This window comes from Aphis gossypii, chromosome 3, assembly GCF_020184175.1.
Source record: "Aphis gossypii isolate Hap1 chromosome 3, ASM2018417v2, whole genome shotgun sequence".
NCBI classification, from domain to species: Eukaryota; Metazoa; Arthropoda; class Insecta; order Hemiptera; family Aphididae; genus Aphis; species Aphis gossypii.
Window position 1 is genome coordinate 9,207,217 of NC_065532.1, and position 23,637 is coordinate 9,230,853.

At 29.7% G+C, this 23,637-nt stretch overlaps 1 protein-coding gene and 1 long non-coding RNA gene across 3 annotated transcripts in view; one reads left to right on the top strand and one right to left on the bottom strand.

Annotated features, from left to right (window-relative positions):
- Positions 1–6,695, bottom strand: part of LOC114126745 (uncharacterized) — a 32,848-nt gene extending 26,153 nt beyond the window's left edge. The window contains exons 1-2 of the long non-coding RNA XR_007605399.1: positions 6,547–6,695; positions 5,386–5,513 (exon numbers count right to left, since the gene is read on the bottom strand). This is a non-coding gene — a long non-coding RNA (uncharacterized LOC114126745). The remainder of the gene's footprint in view (positions 1–5,385; positions 5,514–6,546) is intronic.
- On the top strand, positions 6,556–21,483 carry LOC126551488 (facilitated trehalose transporter Tret1-like). Of its 2 annotated transcripts, none has more exons than XM_050204933.1 (5): positions 6,556–6,721; positions 10,625–10,823; positions 12,514–12,649; positions 16,309–17,300; positions 20,829–21,483. In XM_050204933.1, the coding sequence occupies exons 2-5, from the start codon at positions 10,785–10,787 to the stop codon at positions 21,045–21,047; spliced, it is 1,386 nt and encodes a 461-aa protein (XP_050060890.1). In that variant the 5' UTR covers positions 6,556–6,721; positions 10,625–10,784; the 3' UTR covers positions 21,048–21,483. The 2 variants fall into 2 exon arrangements, with proteins under 2 accessions (XP_050060890.1, XP_050060891.1); XM_050204934.1 differs by lacking the exon at positions 6,556–6,721 and adding an exon at positions 8,362–8,455.
- The last annotated feature ends 2,154 nt before the right edge of the window (positions 21,484–23,637 follow it).

Here is a 23,637-nt window from a genome sequence, read left to right on the forward strand (position 1 = left end):
CTCTCTATAATCACAAAACTTAGAATTTTAAATAAATTAGATACAAAGAATATTTATATTTGAGTTAGCTATACTATCATAAAATATACCTACCTACTCGATTTGGATAAATATATGTAATTATTTTGACAACTAATATTTTGTTATAAAGTTTTAATACAGCAATAGTTGCGTATCAGATCGATATACGAAGTAAGTACCTTTATGGTTTTACGAATTCAAACTGGTTATATCTGAAATAAATAACCAATTATAATTAAACTACATTTTTTCATAATAATTAAATATATAAAAAAAATTGTTTATTGAGATAAAATATAACACTAGAAATTACAAAGTTATAGTTAATCACATAATAATATTTTGTCGGTCATTTTATTACACTCTATAAGTTGGTCTGTTGTACGTACAATAACTACAACCGGCGTAGTTTATTGCATTAGCCACCCGAAATTATTTTATAATCTTGATGCGCGATCCGTAAGCGAGAATACTAATGTTTTGTTATTTTTCATTCAAAACGTTTGTGATAAAAATATTATGAGAATAAAATAATGTTTATAATATGCGTAGTTATAATATGTTTTGTTAAATGTATAAAATGTAAATAAATATTTATATATGGAAATAAAGAAAAAATCCGGTTATTACTAATTATTACTATTATTATTATTATTGTGTACTCGGTAAAATAATATTATATTATTATACACTCGTGGTGTTTGCAAGTCAATGCAAAAAACACGTCGCGGACATAGTACGGATGTTGTGTAATAATAAAAATACTATTTACACGAATCGTTTATACATAAGAAAACGTCCTTCGATATTCACCTTAATTATAATTAAAAGTCGCGTAAAACACGCACGCATTGTGTTTATGGAACTGTAGGTAAGTGATAATACTGATAATAAAATAATATGTCTTCTAAAAAGAAAATCGCAGGTGCCCATTTACTTGCGGAATGATGTACAGCTATGATAAAACTGTCATCGCTCGTCGGCCGATGCAGTTTGCTATAGTCATATTATGTACGTAAATATTACAATATTTTATACATGTTTCATGAATTTGTGACGTTACAATGGCAGCGAGTGACCAGCAGGTTTACTCGTACATTGCCGTATACGTACGTATCAGAACATGTATTTTACTATGATATCCACTCAAAACCGACGGACGTTTAAAGCGTAAAATATGCAAAAAATAAATCATATGACTGTCACTATAACCTAAAACTGCACGTGCATTGTTGTTGTTATAATAAATTATCGTGTTCGTTTATTTTTTATAGTGGTAGTTTAAACAAATTATCAGCTATCGGTGCATATTATGATACGCACGACTGTACATCGAGAGATTATTTTAACAGTAAACACTTGATGTTATGTCGAGGAGTGCATGCATTAAAATTTTTGCAAATTTTTGCAAAAGTTTTTTTTATATAATTTCTGATGTATTTTGTTTTAATGTTGTTTTGTATGAATTAAAATTATTTTTAAAAACTTTAATATTTTCGATATAATGCATGCAACTTGTTTTTATAGGTTATTAAAAATACACCGGATTAAATACTAAAAAATTGACTTACATACTTCAGCTTCTTTATAATTAACTATTAAAATAATAATATTGTCGAGTGTAAATTGTACGATCTATAGACTATAGCCATAGTAACACGATCGATATTGGTAATTTTGTTAATTTTTTAACACACACGCATAAGTTATTATATAGATAGTTGTAACTAAACTTCATCATTACTTATATGATATTGGTTTTCGTACTAAAGTGTAAATATCCATTACTTTAAAGATCATTAATATTCAATCTAAAATATGTTGTATTAAATTTAATTATAAGATATTATACTTTCACTATCCCAGCGTTTCCTTAAGTTTTCTCTGACAAACCACTACTTACAACGAATAACGATTGCAAAAATTCTTGCGAACACCATACTGAAAATAAACAATAATAATAATATAATAAACGTATTGTACTTAATTCTTTAACTATACCAGAACATATTTCTGTATCTTGTAGTATGATTAAAAATTAACATTGATATAAATGATATAATAAATAACGTTATTTAAAATACCATGTCCTGTTATTTATTTAATATTATTATTCCAATATTATAATATATGAAGACGTTTTCGAGGACCTATTCACTCTTGGAGTATACATTGCACTATCAAATTCATATAGTTTATGCAATATGGTATTCAGTACCAATACACAAACCAATAAAAAAAATATAAATAAAATACCCAATACAGATAAAAATTAATAATATCAAATGTATATACAACAAGAGGAAATGCTTTGGGCACTATTTCATAGTATTTCATCAAAAATTTATAAATTATAATTTTTTTAAATCATGCGATTATTTTATTTCTATTTATAAATATATTATGTTAAATTAATTTTAAATATTGTTTACCACTCATCTGTCCTTTTACAGCATTGAAATGTTTTTTTTTTTTGTAATTATTACTGGTTTAAGTAGAAACATAACAATGTATTATTTAATACAATCGATTTGAACCAAAAATTAATGGTACACGTAGAGTTAGTAGTGTAGTTAGTGGTAACTACATATATTTTTATATGCTTCTCAATTTACATTTCCAAAGTATTCCAGAAAAAATTCCATAAAATAACTGAAAATCAATTTATTGGTGGAACAAAATTAATAAAACAATTATAAAAGCAGCAACAAACAATAATTGCAAATGTAAATACCTAGGTACTTTAAATATTTTGAACGCATACCTGTACACATATATTCACTATTATTCAACCTCTATTTTATTTTTTATAGAAAATCGTACTATACACATGTTTTGTAAACTGAGATTATTTTATGGCGACGTGGGGTGCTTTTCCCTTCACCTCGGTCCCTTTGTACCACTTCTAAATCATTATAATGAAAACAACTGCCTGAATTTTTTTAATAACAAAATGTTTTATCTTTGCAAATAATTGTAGTTTGGTAGTTAGTTTATTCTTATTTTACAGGCTTAAAAAGTATATTAATGAAGTACAAAATAATTAACTGATAGTATTGATTTTGATTAGGATACAATTAATATTGATTCATCAATACATGATATCGTCATCGTCATTATTGCTCACGGACTTATTTCCTCGCAGAAAAACATCATATTATTTGTATATCATAAATTTATAATAATAATACCTGCAATGACTTTAAGGCAAATAGGTGAATTTTTCACAGGTTCATCACGCTCCCTAATTTGTATGTAGCTATATAGAAAAACTCACTCTGTTACTGATTCACACTTTTTAAATTCTTATAGACTACACGCGTTTTCAACTTTATACTGCATCGCGCTTTGTGTCGGGGTGCTCCGCTAAACAAAAAATAGGGGTTGTTCCGTATATACAACGATATTATGGTATACCTATAATACGGACATCGTGCGCGTGTAATCCGAGAGATGCGATAATAAAATAGAATAAAACATGCTCTCGTGTTCTCTTGGTATATTAGGACGTGTAGATATTATACATACAGAGGATCTACACGGGTATTTCGGAGGAAGAACGGAAGAACAAATACGAGACCCCTACGTCGTGTTCAGTGCCGAGATATCTGCTGTCTTCTATATATTATTATATTATTATTATTATACACACCACGCGTATCTATACAGCATAATTGTATAATATAATATAATATAGATGGGTGTTTTATTTCTTTATATTCACTCGACGCTCTTGCGTAACCCAAGAGGCAGCAGGAGACAGGTCTTTTATTTTCCCTGTATAATATTATTATTATATACTGATGTTGTTATTATATATTTTTTTGTTCGAGAAAACTTCTTAATGCGTGTCTGGATTGTTTGCACTCAAACCGTAAATCGCACATACCTATAAGGCTATAATCTATATCAAGTATGTATACATATACTGTGCTGCAGCCACCCACACTGCCAGACTGTTTTTAATCTCTATAACAACACACAAAATAACCGTGAAATTCGCGTAAAAGACAAAAAAATACGCACACACACGTCATACTGTCCCGCACAAAAGAAACGGAAAAAGTCCCTATGTGTGGGTTTTTTTTCACCACGCCGAAAATCCGATCCGAAAACACAAAAACGGCTACTGGTATTCGGAGACAATATATATATATATACATATAATATAATATAATACCACCTATATACCGCTGCTACTTCTGCACCACCACCGCCGCGCCCGTTTTTTTCTTCTCCGCATTCCCATTCGCGCTGTGGTGTAAAATTCGATTGTGTTTTGGGTGTAGCACGGTAGCGCTATACCGATCGCAGAAATTTCTGTTCTACATTGTGTCGCCGTATTTTATTGCATGTTATTGAATGGACGGGAAAAAAATTGTTTCCGCTATTGCGCGTATTGCGTCACACATACGCGTATTTCGCCGTCGTGTACAATTATATTGTATTCATCCCCGCAACACTGCTGCGCGGACACCCCATCGTTACCGAAACCGCCATAATTTCCGTTTTGACAACATATAATGAAATGGTTAAAAAAGAAAAACGTGTCGCATTTAGGTCAATTTGTTTCGTACAAATATGTAGGGATTCGCTTATCATGCATATGTTGTATTGTATATTGTATAGTATGTTTATGCGGATTGAACACACCACGCATATATAGGTACCTAGGTTTTCGCAGGTCGCTGTTAACAAATAGATATTATTAAGTATTAGATTTTTTTCATCTAGAAAAATATTATTAAAACAACAATTTCACCCAAATTCAAAGTAAAATATATACCTTTGATGTCCTGCAGCAGAGTATATGATCGCGACAGTTTTTCCATGTACCTATAGTACCTAACTGGTAAATCCGAAATCCTATTTCGTATATATTGTCATTTTGCAGTGTATTATTATTGTCAATTACTGTATTAGCCAAATAAGATTAGCTAAAATGATAAATAGATAACATTATTTTTATTATTATTATTGTTGTGTTTTAAACAATTTTAAATCTTCAGAATTACGTTTATTACAACTATATTTTTTACTTAAATATAAATATTTTTTAATTTCATTGCATTTTAGTTTTGTTTTTTTTTTTTTTTAAACAATTAATTAAGTCGTTTTAGAGTTTAAAAAAGTGTTTCCACATAAATAAAAACCGTCCTTATAAAAAAAACACCATCATTAAACTATTGAAGTTTAACTAATATGTAATATACATAGGTAGCACTGCAATATTCCAAGAGCATTGAGTTTATCGATATACATAGATGCGCAACAACGGGTTTTTAAAAATAACTTCTTTGCTGTACACTTCGGATTAACAGTAAAAAATAATTAATAAAATAACACAATAATTATATACGTTACCATAATAATATAATATATTGAAACACTTTGTGAAACAAGTTATGTTCTTCTTTTAAGTCGATCAATTTATTAAATGTAAAATGAGATCCTGCAATGTTGTTATAATTATTATTGCTCGTCGCTCGACACTGTAATTAAAAATACACTATATTATAGTTACAATATATTCAATATTGGTATACAACATAAAATTAAGAAAATTAAGTTTAACACTGAGTGCTTATAAGCGCACGCTACTTATTTTCGCGTCATTCCGTATTTCATTTATAGGTTGTTACCCGTTTAAAGGAAGTCAGTTCACCATTTTTGTTTTCACTTTTTGGCGCACATGCAACAAAGCTGCAGTTTTACGTTCAACAAACCTAATTTTATGTTATTAACTTCATTATTAAAGTGAATTAACCTATTATAAAAAAATATAGGTAAGAATTTAGGTACATCATAGGCTTTTATTGTTTTTATTGCTATTTTAATTTTAAGTTTTAACTGTGTAAAATATTAAAATTTTAAAATGATCATATCTCGTTTTAAAATTAAAATATCAATTGCTAATAGGTTTTTTAGATTAAATTTTTTTTTAATGTAAGTTTAAATATATAAATATATATTATGTTAAGAACACAATATTGGATCTTCTAAACGCAAATGTATTGTGTTACACGTGAATCAGTGGTAAAAAACGAGTAGTACGTTAAGATGCATTCAATTTTAATATGACTGCAATCGTGTACAGACATTAAATTACCATAATATCATAATTTTATTTTTAAATATTATTTAATAATATAATATACACACGGAATTAATAAAAAAAAAGAAAAAAAGAACTCATTGTCTCTGCGTTAGATCTCTGATGAGGTTGCATATATAGCTAGTTTAATGATATACGTGCCGCCGTATATCACCTTCCCCGGCCGCAGAAATGAAATATTGCAATTAGTTTTTTGGCTGGTTTTTGAGACTCAATAATCGTAATTTACTCGTACCTATATACTACTTATAATATCATAATAGTACTACAACTACGAGTAAAAAAAACCCGTAGGAACACGTACATCGATAAGTTATTACTTTTATTAGCATGGACCGTCGTAGAAGGGGTATGGCGCGCGAAACGTGTAGCGTAGGTATCGCGTATAGGATAATAATAAAAATACTAACGTCTCCACGGCCAGTGTATTTCTCGTGTTCGCGACGTGGTATTTTCCATGCGGTCTCTGTAGACTTTAACGATTTCGCCGATACGCAGTGTTCATCTGGCATCTGTTTTTGTTTTCACTGTCGTTTCAAACCAAATATTCTAGTTTGCTCGCCATACTCGGAAACTACTAGACAGGTAATATATTTATTATTATTATTATTATTATTATTATATTGGTATTTAAGATTACATTTAGGATTAATGAATCGATTGTACAGGGTTTATATTATTATAACGGTATTGAATAGATCTTCATATAGCCTGGTAGTATATTAAGTAGCATAATGTTATTAATATAATTTTAAAGTATAAACATAATATAATATATACTGCATACTAAATAAGTATGATCATATATATATATATATATATATATATATATATATTATAATATATTATATTATTATAATAATGGTATGATTTATTGCTTTTAGTACACGAATACAAATATTATTATTAGTTATATTATAGCTGTATACAAAATATATAACTATGCTATGCAAATAATGTATATCAAGGTAGCCGGTATAAGTACATGCTTAAATCTGCAAATTGTTTTTATTCAAAATTAATTTCGGAAGTACTTCAATCTCGAGTCCATAATGTATAAACTAATAAAAAAATTACGTAGGATTGAGATTCAAATGTATATTTTTTTCTAGTATTTTACTATTCATATATATATGGTACATTAGTACGCTGTTTTAATACAATAATAATAATAATAACCAATACAAATATACCTAATGTACATTTTAAAATATTGTTTATTTATAGAAATATTCAAGTAGGTATAAAATTCCGATTCAAAATAGTTCTAGGTTTGATAGTATATTTTTATATTTTTTATCGGAATACTTCATTTCATTTGTATGTATATTTTGATAGTATGTTATAAAACGTGAGTAAACTACGTGTAAACTATACATACCGATAAATTCGTACCTAAATTCGTATAGGTATACGTCTTTTACTTTTGCAAAAAAAAAATAGATTCATAATTTTCTATAATTTATTTGTAAATTATTTATTTAATTTACTTTATTTAGCATAATTATTATTAACCAATACAATTTTATTTACAAATGGAAATTCTTACATTTAAACTCAACAATAACAGCAAAAATACCACTTTTAAATTTATTAATCTCGGCCCACAAAAATATATTAGACGTATCTACCTTTTGTTGTACAGCTGGTACCTATAGATACATTACTTTTTTTTCGTATAATATTCAATAAATCAACTGTACAAGTAGAACGAATCGATTCGTTTACAAGTACGCAACGTATACCACCTACACACTATGTGTGTGTTCCGTTAAAAAAACAGTAGTCATAGACATTACGCAAATGCATAAATTGGTGAATTTGGTAATATTTCCAGTTACGACACACTCGAACTAATTGTATGTAATGAAATACGTAAAAAATAGATAATATAATATATAATCATTAGGTGTCTAAAAATTTGATACGTTTACGTTCAATGAATATGGACCGAGCGCAATAATAATCATCACGGTCACATGGTGTAAATAAATCACCTGTACCCATAGCTTATTTCATTTCGATTGTTATTATGATATCGTATCGATTACGACGTAAGTAGATCGATTTCGAAAATGAGACATGGAAAATCATAAAATCTATAATATAGTAAAATTATACACGTTTGTATATATATTATCAAATATCATTATTTGTGAATAAATATGAAATATATTTAACTGTCAAAATCTACAATAATTCTAAATTTTCATAGATTCCATAGCAAAATAAATGTTTGATCCGTTGAAAATGTAGTGATAATTTACTGGAAACAAAAACAATGAATTTTGATACACAATGTGTAATTTGAAGTAAAATGTAAGTAACAATAATTATAAACTTAGCTCGTTTATTTCAAGCACCATCAAATTATTATCGCATGTATTCTACATTTCTTAGTTATTTATTTATCTTCGTATCTTAAATCTTTTTATCGTATTTTCAATATTCTAAGATAACAAAAAAACTGATGTAGCCAAGGCTGTAATAGATCACCGATAACATCAGTTTTTGTATACTAATAATTATTTGTTATTTTATATCATTAGTATTGCATTATTATAGTTATTATATACTCGATACATAGGTACACAGTACTGAAGCACGTCATAAAACCTAAAAATTATATACATTATATATACACTTTTCATATAATTTTTAATAATTTGCTTTATTTTTCTTTCTCAATATTTTGAAACTGCAGTATTGCTTTTAGTTATATCTAAATTATTCAATAATTCAAAGTTTTTCATAAATCTTTCCCCACAACTTCAAAAACTATCGATACCTAGTCACCTGTATATTATATGCATACAATAGTTAATAACTGTACCCCATAAACTCAAAACATAGCCTGAATGCAACTCAAAAGCACAAATTAATTTTACTAAATTAAAGTGTATTTTATTTAAATCATAACCATTATTCATTATTAATAGAGCCTTTAAGAGTAAATATATTAAAATGAGTTAAAAAATATACAAAATCAGAATCAGAATTTTGAGTTATTTTAAATTTAGAAATAAACTATAAGTACCTTAAAATTAAATTTGAAATTTGAAGTCTACGTTTAAAATAGCCCAATCTGGAAGTTTTTTAAAATAAATTCATAAAATACGATACAATAACCCTAAACTTCAATTGAACTCCATCGCTATTGTTTTCGAAACATAAATATACTACAATACTTGAGAACTAAATATAATGAGCGTCAAATTTTAAATTGAAACTTTTAGAGCAACGGGTATACAATTGTATTAGTTAATAAAATTATTTTTGCGCTTTTATTCCACCTCTAAGATACAAAACGAATTTGCGCATTAGGGTATCCCCGTAATCGGTATATGATCGATCAACGCTATTATTATTTGTTTTTTTTTTTTACTTTGGGTAAATGTTCCGAAAAATAAATTAGAAACATGAGTAGGTACCATTCTAAACTAAGTGTGAGTCCGTAAAATGCCTACTCATACTCGAGTATCGTTTAGTTTGTGTTCATAATAATTTATTTAAGCGTGTCGACGTTAATTTCGTTACATTAAAATCATTGATAAACGATATACGCGTTTATCACGTGTCACGTGCTGACAATCGCATTGCCCATAGCGGTGATTCATGTGCCGCGGAATCACATAACCGATCTCCCCCACGAAATCACGGCGCATAATATATACGTATATATAGGTGTACACCTATATATTAACAATACGATCCCTCCTCGTCGCCAAACGTTATGTAAATTACGGGAAACAGACGATAACTGCAGCGTGGTGCGTATTACTATTATTGTTATTATTATGATAATATAATGGCAATAATATAATATACCAGCGACAGTAAACGACCAGTATTGCGATGGAAACTGCGAGTTTTCTCGCAGCGGCGGAAATTACAAAAACACAATGAATAATGTACACATAAAAGGTCATTAAAATATACAAGACGAAACAAAACACGTGTAAGTGCTCGTAATTGTTATATACTCGACGGACGATTTTTTGTCAGCCATACACCTAGAGGTATATCGGTAGTGTTTTTTTTTTTTGCACACTCGTAATTTTTTTATACTTCTTATTATAATATTATATGCTGCGCCAAGGCGATGTTACATTATATAGGTGTATAATATGCTCATTGCGATGATCCTAATCGTCTGCCGGTGTCTCTCGGGTAATCATAATATTATATTGTTTTACCGTAGGTACACGTATATACCTACAAAACATTGATCTCTGACCGAGACCTTGATGCTTTAATTTGTTTCGGGTGACCGTGGATAGACGAGGAGCTGCATATTTTATATTATATTGATGATAATAGGTATATTGTTCCGTCCTCAGCGCGTAGTATAAAGTATACACATTAAAAAGCTACACGACACCGATGATTTGACGGGAACACGGGAGTTTATATAGATAATTCGGACGGTGCACGTCGGCAATAATATTCCAATCATTGTCATTTGTAATTTTTTATTTTTTTTTTCAGACGTTTATTATAGCAGCACCGGTGAAAAAATCAACCTCCATTATAATAATAATACAATTAGTATTATTATCATACATGATCGACGTGATCGTTTCTTGCAATTACGCTGCAGATGTGTAATGATTTCTCAATGATACAATCGATAATAACATAATATATTATGTATCTCAAAGTCAACGTTCCGCCCGTCTTCAAACAGGTAATACAATATACCGAACATTACGGAAACTCGTCTAAAATTGTATATAGGCGAATTACTATCTGCGGTTAAGATCATCAAGCATATATTATTATGAACGTAGTTATAGATATTGCACGTAAAAAAATACAATCACCGAGTATATACTATGGCAGTTTTTCCTCGCTGCAGATCCATCAAAAACGCAAAATAAATTAATAAAACTGTAGTTAATACTGAAGTACTTATGTTCTTTGTAAACAAATCTTAAAGTCGATTAGCTATAGGTATATCAGTGGCCACAACAATTGCCTGTGTAGTACATTAATTTTGTAGTACATATATACCTAATACATTGATAATTATTAAACGTGTAAACTATTTATTTGGTTAAGGTTAACGCCAGTTAATTAATCAAATATTTAAACTTTTCAACAGTCATTGGTTTAAATTACCATAGGAAATCATTTTGCCATTCGAACATTTTTCAAACATGTACACGGACATAATAATATAATATAGGTAAACAGTGATATCGAACGCTGTCTATAATCACGTGGCGGCAATTAAGTGTATTCATACAATCGAAATGTGTTTGTTTTGTATAATATTATACATCGATGTTTGCTGTTTAGTCATATGACGAAATCCAACAGAGTATAATATATCAATCACAAAGAACAAACTACAACGAAATACACACCGTCAAGCATCGGGTACCTTATAATAAGCCACTAAATTTACGATCTACGTCATGTTTTTTATAATAAATTTTAGTTGTTATTTCTATCATAACCGTTCAAGAAATTTATAAGTATGAAAAACATTGTAGATTATGTATAATAAAATAATATTTTAATTTTTTATATGCGAAAATAAATGATATATTGGTTATTTTATTATCCACTAAAAAAAAAAACTAGAAATCCTTCATGAGCCTAAGTGATCCTTCGGTTCAAACATTTATGTTTTTTTTTCATACTTCCGGATTTCGGTAATTATTATAAAATGTTTAAACACTAGGCCAGTGTACAAAATGAAGTTCTGGTTGTTAAAAACCATAGGTGTATTATATATATTATACATATATAATATATTAGGTCAATTTTGTCAATTATTTTTGCTTTTGTTTAGTCAAATATGTTTTGTAGCTTTCTACATAGTGAACGTTATAATATGTTTACAAATTTACAATAGTATATTACCCATGCCTTAATACAAGGCGATTATTCTTTTGAAGGTAACTAATAAACACATAATATTTTCTCAGATAAAAGTATTGTAAATATTTCTTTTGCGCGACTAAGTAATAACAAATAACATTTTTAAAAATGTATATTTTTAAAAATTTTAATTAATTCCGCTTTTTAACTTTTTATTTTTTTGAATGATAGCGTAGACTTTTAATTTAATTTTACATTCTGAATTTCTAACATAAAATATTTTTCTGAGAAATAAAATATGTAAGAATAAAATCCAAACGAAATTATTAAAATAATATTTCTTCCGATAATATATGAATTATTATAAATTTTAAAATTATATTGTACATACTTTTTGAGATTAAAAATTTCTACTACAGTTGCTGTTAATATTATCCTAAACCTAAGTATTTGCAATATATATTTTTACGAATAAGTTAAAATTGCATATATCATTTTAGTATGCATAAACGAATATAATATATTGTACTTAACTAAAATCTCGATAGATGTTTGCCGCGTCCGGACCACTGATTGTGACGCTCGGTTCCGGGATGACTGTTGGGTTTTCAGCTGTACTCTTGCCGCAACTCAAGGACGACCGATCGACCATCAAAATCAGCAGCCATCAAGAGTCGTGGATAGGTGAGCTAAAATTAAATATTTCAGAATTCACCCCGTATGTATAATAATATGTATTTAAGCAGAATACCTTGATGCCCGTGGATAGTGATAAAACTATACTTATTCACAGGTCAGTAGGTCACAGCTCTGATATTTAAAAAGATGTAATAGTTGATATTAATCTGATATCGTAACAAAACGGTAGTAATAAGGTTAGGTATTAATAATCAGACTCATATGACCAGTGGCGTAGCCGAGGGGGGGGATGTTCAAATCCTCCCCTTGGGCTTTAAAAAAAAATTGTTATTATAATGTATATAAATTTATAGTTTTTTTAACTGTTATACTTATGTATGAAATTCAATTAGCGTACAACTTAGTACATTTTACCGCTCCTGAACAATATTTTAGAAGTGAGCAAAAAAAGGATCATTAAACCCCCTCCCCTCGGATAATTCCTGGCTACGCCACTGCATATGACATAAACGAGTACAGTAGATACACAAATTATTTTCGAAACTTAAGTTTCTAAATATATTGGTTATAAGTAGAGCACGGATTACTATGCAATTGCTTACCTTTTTCCTTTTTTGGATTTTTGTCAGTTATCTTCACGAATTATAAGAATTAGAATCTAAATTTGAATTTGGATTTGGATTTTTTTTTGCATATTTCTGTATATTTAATGGTTATTGCATATTTTTTGAATATTCATACGAAATTCGAAATGTATCGAATATCAAAACGAAAAATTTTTATATACTTAGTTTATTTAAGTAATTAATTATTGTAAGTTTGTTTAATTTGTGAATTTTATAAAAAAAAAAATAAATTTTCTTGTATAGTTGTTGCATATTTTAATGATTTTTACTTCACATTATATATTTATATGACATATTTCGAAACATTTGCACATGCACAAAAATCCGTGGTTTACTCATGAATCTACGTGCATAAAAATGTAAAAAATGTCAAATTTATATTTTTTATTGGGTCCACAGCCACTTGTTGTCAATTTTTTCTAAAAAAACTAGTTTTACGTATTATTCTCAGTGTAAATAATATGCCACCATTCTACAAACGCATTATACACCTTAAGGGAACGTCATAGTATCTTTTAGAACAATAACAATATGGAATATATCCAAATTTAATGTGAAAGGCCATCAAATACCGTTTTTTGGAAAAAATTAAATTATGTACAATACTTGGTGAAGGAGTAAGTTTTTCAATTCAAAATTGCACATATATGATCTACTGTGATGACTAATGAATGTACATGCACAAAAAAGCAAAAATATCAAAATTATAATTAGACACTAATAGACCACACGGCCACTTGTTGTCAGTTTTTTCTAAAAAACTAGTTTTACGTATTTTTTACAGTATAAAAAACTGCCATCGTTTAACAAACGCATTATACACCTTAAGGGAACGTCATAGTATCTTTTAGAACAATAACAATATGGAATATATCCAAATTTAATGTGAAAGGCCACGAAATACTATTTTTTTGAAAAAATCAAATTATGTACAATACTTGGTGAAGGAATAAGTTTTCAAAATCAAAATTTCACATGTATGATCTACTGTGATGACTAATGAATGTACATGCACAAAAAAGCAAAAATATCAAAATTATAAATAGCCACTTATAGACCCCGCACGGCCACTTGTTGAAAGTTTTTTCTAAAAAACTAGTTTTACGTATTTTTCATAGTGTAAATAAACTGCCATCGTTTTACAAACGCACTATACACCTTAAAGGAACGTCACAGTATCTTTTAAAATAATAATAATATTGAATATCTCCAAATTTAATGTAAAAAGCCACGAAATACTATTTTTTTGAAAAAATCAAATTATGTTCAATACTTGGTGAAGGATTAAGTTTTCAAAATTAAAATTTCACATGTATGATTTAATGCGATAACTCAGGAATAGAGGACAAATTTCTATGTGATTGCTTATTTTTTCCTTTTTACTTTTTTGGATTTTTGTCAGTTATCTTCACAAATCATAACAATTTGAATCTAATGGTTAATTTTTTTGCATATTTTTATGATTTTTACTACACATGCCATATAGCATATTTTGATGCATTTTATTGCTAAAAATCAGTGCTCTATTTATAAAGTATAACTAACTTATAAGAATAAAATGGTAATCGAAAGTAGGTAGTATAATATAGAAATAACCAAACGAATTTTTATAAGTCGTGATATTACTGATATTATATTGTGTATACCTAATATTTAAGTATTTCACAAATCATATATATGATATATAATATATATAATATGACATTTGGACCAATACCACGTTGGAAATAAAAACATTTAGAAAGAATAAAAGAATTGATAAATATATTGATTTCTGACAATTATATATTTATATTAGTATAATATTATCATCTTTTTTTCCTAATATTTGTAAAGCTATACAACTATTTTTAAGTCTTCTTGTTATCTCTCAATGTGGCAAAAATAAATTAATCGTTTCTCTGCAGATACAATATTACAATAAGCAATACCTAATATGATTATATCACTTGTGTTTGAACAAACCTCGTGCTCGTTCTTGCATCAGATAAATCATATACTTTCAGTATATTATTATATTTTTCTTATAAACAAAACGATGCAAAGCATTTTTTTTTTTTTGCTATAATAGGTATTCTATACGATAAACGAAACGGACGTATTAGATTAAAAAATATTTCTCTACATAACTACGTCATACTCTTTAAATTTAAAAAACGCGTGGTTGCAATGACAAGTAATCAAAGTAAGTACCTACGTCCTACACCAAAATTTGAAAGTATACTGTGTAAGTTTCTAACTTGACCCCAATCTCTTATAATCGAGCCCCAAATTAATTAGGTACCAATTTATAATATTATTTATATTATGTATACATTGTGTGCTTTATTATAACCGTTGCAACTATTGCAATTTGCAACGACCTATGTATACGCTGCTGCAGTGTAATTAAATATCACTGGGTATACACTATATTATTATTATAAGCTGCAGATGGATTAACTGTCCGGTGTATACTTGTGTTTGCACTACCTACACGCGTATGTCTGGGGGAAAAATCAAAACTAAATCACTCGAACGAGGATGGACTTACGCACAAATCGGTTTAACTATAAACGTATATCGCGTTTTGTAGTGGCCCTAATATAAACGGCTGGCGATATTTCCATTTTCGATTTTCTTCATCGGTTAGTATATGGAATATACGTGTGCGTATGGAAAAGGTAGAGTATGGTGCAAATTAAAAAAAATTGGGCCCTTACCTCAAAAAAAAGTGTTGTGATGAACATGATTGGTATATTTCAAACTTATCTATACTTAATTTATTTGATAACCATTTCTGTGAAGATTAAAACGCGTTTGCTACGAAGAATCAAGCGGTAACATAAATTACGGTGACCGATTAAAAAATATGAAAAAAAAGAACACACTAAAATAATATGTATAGGAAATGGAGGTTTGTAACAGAGAATCGAAAGAATGGACGTTATAAACAAAAAAAAAAAAAAGCCACCCGCCAAATACGACCCCGGTCGATGATTGCGACCGGAAATGACAAAGTCAATATTATATTATTATTACACATTATAATATTATATTGTAATCAAAAAGCGTTTTTTTTTTTTTCTTACCTTTTAGCCAGCATGGCGGCGCTACCGATGGCCGTCGGGAGCGTGCTGGGCGGCGTGGCCATGGACAGACTGGGCCGGAAGACGACCAACCTGCTCATCTGCGTGCCGTTCGTGCTCGGCTGGACGGCCGTCTCGATGGCCACCGGCGTGAACGGCGTGTACGCGGGCCGACTGCTCACCGGCCTGTGCACCGGCCTGCTCGGGCCGCCGACCGCCGTGTACATCGCCGAGGTGACGGAACAGCGTTACCGGGGCGCCGCCCTGGCCATGATCTCGTTCTCGGTGTCGGCCGGCATACTGGCCGTGCACACGATGGGCACGTTCCTCGGCTGGCGACTGGTGTCGGCCCTGTGCTCGGTCGTGCCGTTCGCCGGTTACGCGCTCATATGGTTCACGCCCGAGTCGCCCGTCTGGTTGCGGGAGGACGAGGACAGGCGCCGCCGCCGCCTTCGGACGACCGCCGCCGACCATCACGACAACCGGCCGCCGCCGTCGTCGGAAGTGGACGCGCAGTCGCCGCCGCCGCCGCCGGACGCCGTCAAGCCGACGGCGCGTCAGTGCTTCGGCAGGCCGTCGTTCCTGGCGCCGCTGGCCGTGCTGTCCGCGTTCTTTTTCGTCCAACAGTTCTCGGGCGTCAACGCCGTGGCCTTCTATTCGGTGACGCTGCTCAAGCGCGTCGGGCCCGACCTCAACGAGTACCACTGCACCATGGCGCTGGACGTCATCCGGCTGGCCGTCTCCGTGCTGGCGTGCGGCCTGACCAAGCGGTACGGCCGCCGGCCGCTGGCCGTCGTGTCGGCCGTGGGCACGTGCGCGTCCCTGCTGTGCCTGGCCGCCTCGGTGCGCGACCCCGGCGCCCGAGCCACCGGCAGCGTGGCCGTCCAGGCGATCCCGGCCCCGGCGGCCACCGCCAGCCTGACGCCCGTCCTGTCCATCGTCGCGTACATGGTGTTCGTCAACATCGGTCTGGTGCCGTTGCCTTGGATCATGTCCGGCGAGGTGAGCGTGGCTTCTTTCTATTGATGTACTCTAGACAAATATTCTGTTGCAATTACCTACAGATGTAATAACAACGAGTTATAAAGCTATAACACGTTTGTGTAAAAATTAAATTACTTTTGACAAAATTATTTACCTACATAATATAACGAGTTAAATTTTTCCTCAATATGATTACTCATCGTGAATGTACGCGCATAAAAACGTAAAAAATACCAAATTTACATTTCTTATTGGGCCCGTGACCACTTGTTGTCAGTTTTCCAAAAAAAACTAGTTTTACGTATTTTTTACAGTGTAAAAAAACTGCCATCGTTTAACAAACGCACTATACACCTTAAGAGAACGCCGCAGTATCTTTTAAAATAATAATAATATGGAATATATCCGAATTTAATGTGAAAGGCCACGAAATACTGTTTTTTTGACAAAATCAAATTATGTTCAATACTTGGTGAAGGAATAAGTTTTCAAATTCAAAATTTCGCATACATAATTTAATGCGATGACTAATGAATGTACAAGCACAAAAAACTAAAAATATCAAAATTATAATTAGATTCTAATAGAACCCACGGCCACTTGTTGTCAGCTTTTCTTAAAAAACTAGTTTTACGTATTTTTCACAGTGTAAATAAACTGCCATCGTTTAAGAAATGCACTATACACCTTAAGGGAACGTCGCAGTATCTTTTAAAATAATAATAATATGGAATATATCCGAATTTAATGTGATAGGCCACGAAATACTATTTTTTTGAAAAAATCAAATTATGTTCAATACTTGGTGTAAGAGTAAGTTTTCAAATTCAAAATTGCACATATCTGATCTACAGTGATGACTAATGAATGTACATATATAAAAAAGCAAAAATATCAAAATTATAATTAGACACTAATAGACCCCACGGCCACTTGTTGTCATTTTTTCTAAAAAACTAATTTTACGTATTTTTCACAGTGTAAATAAACTGCCATCGTTTTACAAACGCACTATATTCTTTAGAGGAATATTGTATTATCTTTTAGAACAATTATAATATGGAATATCTACGAATTTAATGTAAAAGGCCACGAAATACCGTAGGTATTATTTACATATTAGTTGCATATTTTTATGATTTTTACTGCATATTATATATTTATATGGATATTTCGATACATTTAAGTGCATAAAACTTCGTGCTCTAATGATTGGTAACTATAACTTAACTATAAAATATACATAGTGTAGATACGGTTAGCCTTTTTTACGCCTATAAACCTTACTTAAAATATATTTTGTTTTGTACACAAATAATTGTTTTCATAATAACAAAAACAATAATCGAAAATAGATACAATATTATAATATTGTTATACATATGCATAGTAAATAAAAAAATTTGAGGATGCCAAAGTGAAATAATATGTTATGTACATTTTTTGGATTTCATTGGGATCAAAACAACTATAATTTCTAACTCAATTTTTATTATCCTATACTAACTTAACGAATTAAAAAATAATTAATTTTGTCAGCCTTACACAAAAGTGACAATAAATAACGATGTATTATGAAATAAATTCACAATTCAAAATTTATAATATCATAACTTTTTACAAACAATAATGTAATATAATATTCAAAAATATATATTTTTTTAATAGGCTTGTATTCGAAAAACCCTAAAATATGGTCATACCTATAAAACTGCAACATATTTTCTACTAATTCTTTAATCAACGAATCATCTAAATTTTTATTTTCTTTTAGCTGGATACTAAACTAAATAAATATAATAGATATACATATAAAATAAAACCTAAATATCTGCTCTTTACAATATTACCTATAGCAATATTATTATTCTGTAGTAATCATATTACGAAGGATTTGTAAAGGGCTGATGGTTGACTATATTATTAAATAAATTCTTATTAATGATCAGGACATTTATCTGATCATTTATCTGAAAAGGGACCCATAGTACTCATACCAAACAATAGGTACACATTATTTTGTAGTAATGAAAATAATAATGGTTGTAGAATTTTAGTAATATTCAAGTGTTTACTGATCATCATTTAAGTGTTAAAGTGTTTAAGTTTAAATCCCTTATGGTAGGATCGTAATTTCCTATTTAAAAGAAAAACATTTGAAAAACGTTAACACAGTTATAGCAATTCATAATTTGTGTAATAGTAATAATTCAAAATCCAATCGTCAAAAAAAATGTTCATTTATCTATCTAACCTGTATATTTTTAAAACTAATACTTCCTATATAATAATTACTTTAATGATTATTTTATTTTACCAAGAGCAAAGTTTAATCAATATATAAATGTACAGTACCGCTATTACATTCTATAGCCACATAAATCATTTATTTTCACAGACGATAAACTCTAACAGAAAAAAAATGCCATACTAACATTTTATTGTTGTAGTCGATGAATTAATTTTTATTTCAATGCTCATTTGATGTATTTTATCTGTTTTTACTGTATTAAACTAACGACGTCTGTGTGCATGTACAACAGTACCAATATACGTTTGTTAATTACCGTTTGTGCGTATTATGTTATATATTTATACAGTAACATCATAATAATTATTATTTAACTCCCCGAATTACGAAGTCAAATAGTATAGAAAATAAAGTATATTTCAATAATTCTAACACATTTATGTTGTAATACACTCAAATAATAGCTAAAATTGATTAACCTATGATTTTAGCTGATTTATAGTACTGTGAAAAAAGTCATAGTATTTAATTTATTACGAAAAAACATATTCGTGTTTCAAAACTTCTTTGAAGCCTAAAATGGTGGTGTAAAAATATATAAAGAAATACAAGTTGTTTCTAAATTAAATTCATTAATGGAAGATAGCACATTTAAAAACATATCTCTTAGTAATTCAGCCGATATTTTTATAATTAACTAGATTATAAGTAAAACAAAACAAATTTCACTCGGTTAAAACTAATAATGTTCGAATTGCAATCGATCCTCCAATTTCGTAGATATTATAGGTATGTCATATGTAGTTTATTATAATTTTACTTGGAATTGCATATATTTATAGATTAATTTAGTATTTAGACTACATGAATAATTCGTTTAAAAATATAAACCGAATACCTACATATTTTTTAAATATAACTGTAGGTATATAATATTTCAGTTTTAAATTATAACTATTATTTATGCATATACCTTTAAATAATCATAACAATATTGTACTATATTGCCGTTTATAAATCCTGAAAAAATTAATATAATTTTTTTTTTTCAATAACAAAGCAGTTAAAATAGTTAGCAAATACAAAATGCGTAAACTTATTTTGACAGTCTCCAGATATTCGTTGATAAATAGTTTTTTTATAATGATTTAATCGAATGCAATTCTAACATTAGATAATCAATTTCTGTTTAAACTGAGTGAAATTTTCACATTACCTTTTTCAGTGCCAAATGCAATTCTAACGTTTCCTCGTAAAGGTCACTTATAATTTATAACATTATCGTTTTCCTGCAGATGTTTCCCGGGTATTGCCGCGAACTCGGCAGCGGTCTGTCCACGTGCTTTGGGTTCTTCATGTTCTATACGGTGATCCAAATCAGCCCTTATTTGCTGACCAACATCGGCACGTCGATGACGTTTTACATTTTCGGCACCGTTTCCGGAGTTGGTGCATTATTTCTTTATCTGTGTCTACCTGAAACCAAAAACAAATCAATGGAAGACACGACGTGACGAATCACGGAATAAACGGTAACGGTCTTACTAGAAAACATGTAACATATTAAATACATTGATTCTGGATGGAACCGCGGACGACAATGAACGAACGTAGACGTTGTTAAACGTTTAGCCGGGAGATCTCACTCGGTGTATATTGTTATTCGAGTCATCAGAAATAAACGATAATAATATTACCAGTTTATACCATTATTATGTTTTAACCCGTTTGAGGTTAGATAATTATTAAAATAAGTATTTAAATAATATATTTTGTGTATTTTATATTCTAAAAGTAGACGATAACTGTAAATAATTATTATAATATCATACGCCAGCGATAATTTATATTACACATATTACATAATATAGATAATAGATATGCCATTATTATATATACATACGTGTTCATAATATTATAATATACAAAATACAAATATAATATTATGCATTACTAGTATTATGAATTATTTAAATAAAAATAATTTAAAATATCTTTTTATCTAACTATTTTAATAAAATTGTTATCTTAGATAAATTATGTAGATAATTTTTAGCGACAAGCTTTTCAATTTTGTTTTTGTGTATAATTTTTTTTGAAAGTGAGAGAGGGGGTGTTATTTTTCCAAGCTATTACCTGTATATTATAGGGTTTTCTTTAAGTATAATATTTAAGAGATTTAGATGGTGAATGGTAATAGTATATTTTGAATAGTATTTTTTACATTAGATAAGTCAATATTAAAATGATATATATTAATTTGTCATTTTAAATATTTCAATAGTGCTATAAGTGAAACAACATTAATTTAGGTACATTTTACTTTCGGCCCCTATGTAATGATTTTCCAAAGGGAAAAAAGGTACATTTTACTTAACTATAATTGTCTGGTCGACCGTTTACGGATAACCCATATTCCTGAACATAACGGCAGCACATGGTTGATGTTCTTGTCCGGGAGATTACGCCACGAAAGATAATAATGCGTCATACAATATTAAGTGTATTACGTGTTTTTAAAACAAAAGAATTACCTAAATATATATCAACGGAAAAACAAAATATCTTATAGGTACCATTGCATTTTTAATTCAAATTCCAAAAAAAATTCACTTTACAGGTGGATAAATAAACTAATATTATGAAAAAAAGCCAATGGCAAAAAAAAACAGCTGAAGTATAAAATTCAAACACATCCTAAAAGCCTTAACGCTTATATAAGCTAAGTATTACTGATAACAGAACTTTGTATAATGATCAACGCTATTTATAATAATATGATAGAGGGTTTTTCATCCTTCGTAAATTCAAAATACACGTCAAAACATACATATTTCCGGATCTAAATTTATAATAGATATACATAAAGTTGAAGTCGACTATCACTAGCTTATCTTATTAAGAAGAATTGATTTATTCGACATTTAGGCAAATTTAAAGCACACCATTCCCATGAACATTCAAATTCATTTTTTAAATTAGAAAGTCTCTCCTCCTTCCACTATAAATTCAAAATCACATATTCACATAAAACGTATTTATAGCCCAATCTTATTAAAAATTAAGATTTTATGAAAAAAAAAATTACGAATGTTCGCTATAATGACCTTGAATTCATACTACAATTAATTTCTCCTAAAATGACGTAATAAAAAAATACATGAAAACAACCAGCAACAGGTCGCTCCAACATACTTTCGATAATAAAAATTAATTTGTTTGACTATTTTATTTCCGTGAACATTCAAACCCATCTTAGAAATTCGCAACACACTCTTTACTCCAAAAAATCAAAACCACACAGAACAGTAAGAAATACACATATTCACAACTTTTATTTTATGAATATAACCCATGTGCTATACCCTACTACAATATATTCTATAGTTTTGTACTATTATACGTTCAGTATTATAATTAAATATAGCACATACAAAAAATGCATCAAATGCGATTTATATGTCAGTAAATTAGTGCATAATAACGTATCAGTTATCAACACTTAGCAACTTTAAACTGAATTATTATGTTTTATCCAAAGCTTGACGTATCATCTAGTGTCAACATTCCTCCTGCAGGACATAATAGATATTAGTCAATGTCGATTACAGACATACTGTGACTATTTAACACTATGCCGAAAACGTGTCTTTACACTTATATATATATAGCACAGTGGCATAGATTAATATATAAAATTATAAAATGTTGTCATCTATATATATTAATATATTTTACAGTTATAAGCGGGAAAATATGATATATTTATAACTTATAACTTATTACATAGTCTATGTTTATAAGCTATATAACCACTTTAAATCATAAAGACTTGCTATTTGAAATTGTTGGTTCTTTCCCCCACAAAAAAATTATTTGCTTAAATGTATGATTACTATTTACTTATAAGTTGTAAGTTAACATCCCCTCTCATTAAAAACTTCTAGGTACGCCACTAATTACGGCACTCAGTATATGCAATATCGATACATGTACAAAATCTGGCCATATGGATCGTAATAATTAAGTCTTAACAATTTTCATTTAATAATACATCATTTATGTTATGTAAGTACTAAGTTATGTTTATTCAATGATATATAA

Excerpts from the sequence above, each read along its gene's own strand:
- LOC126551488 (XM_050204933.1), top strand. The coding sequence starts at position 10,785 with ATGTATCTCAAAGTCAACGTTCCGCCCGTCTTCAAACAG. Across the intron at positions 12,650-16,308 it reads CCATCAAGAGTCGTGGATAG|CCAGCATGGCGGCGCTACCG; the intron begins GTGAGCTAAAAT and ends CTTACCTTTTAG. Across the intron at positions 17,301-20,828 it reads CTTGGATCATGTCCGGCGAG|ATGTTTCCCGGGTATTGCCG; the intron begins GTGAGCGTGGCT and ends GTTTTCCTGCAG.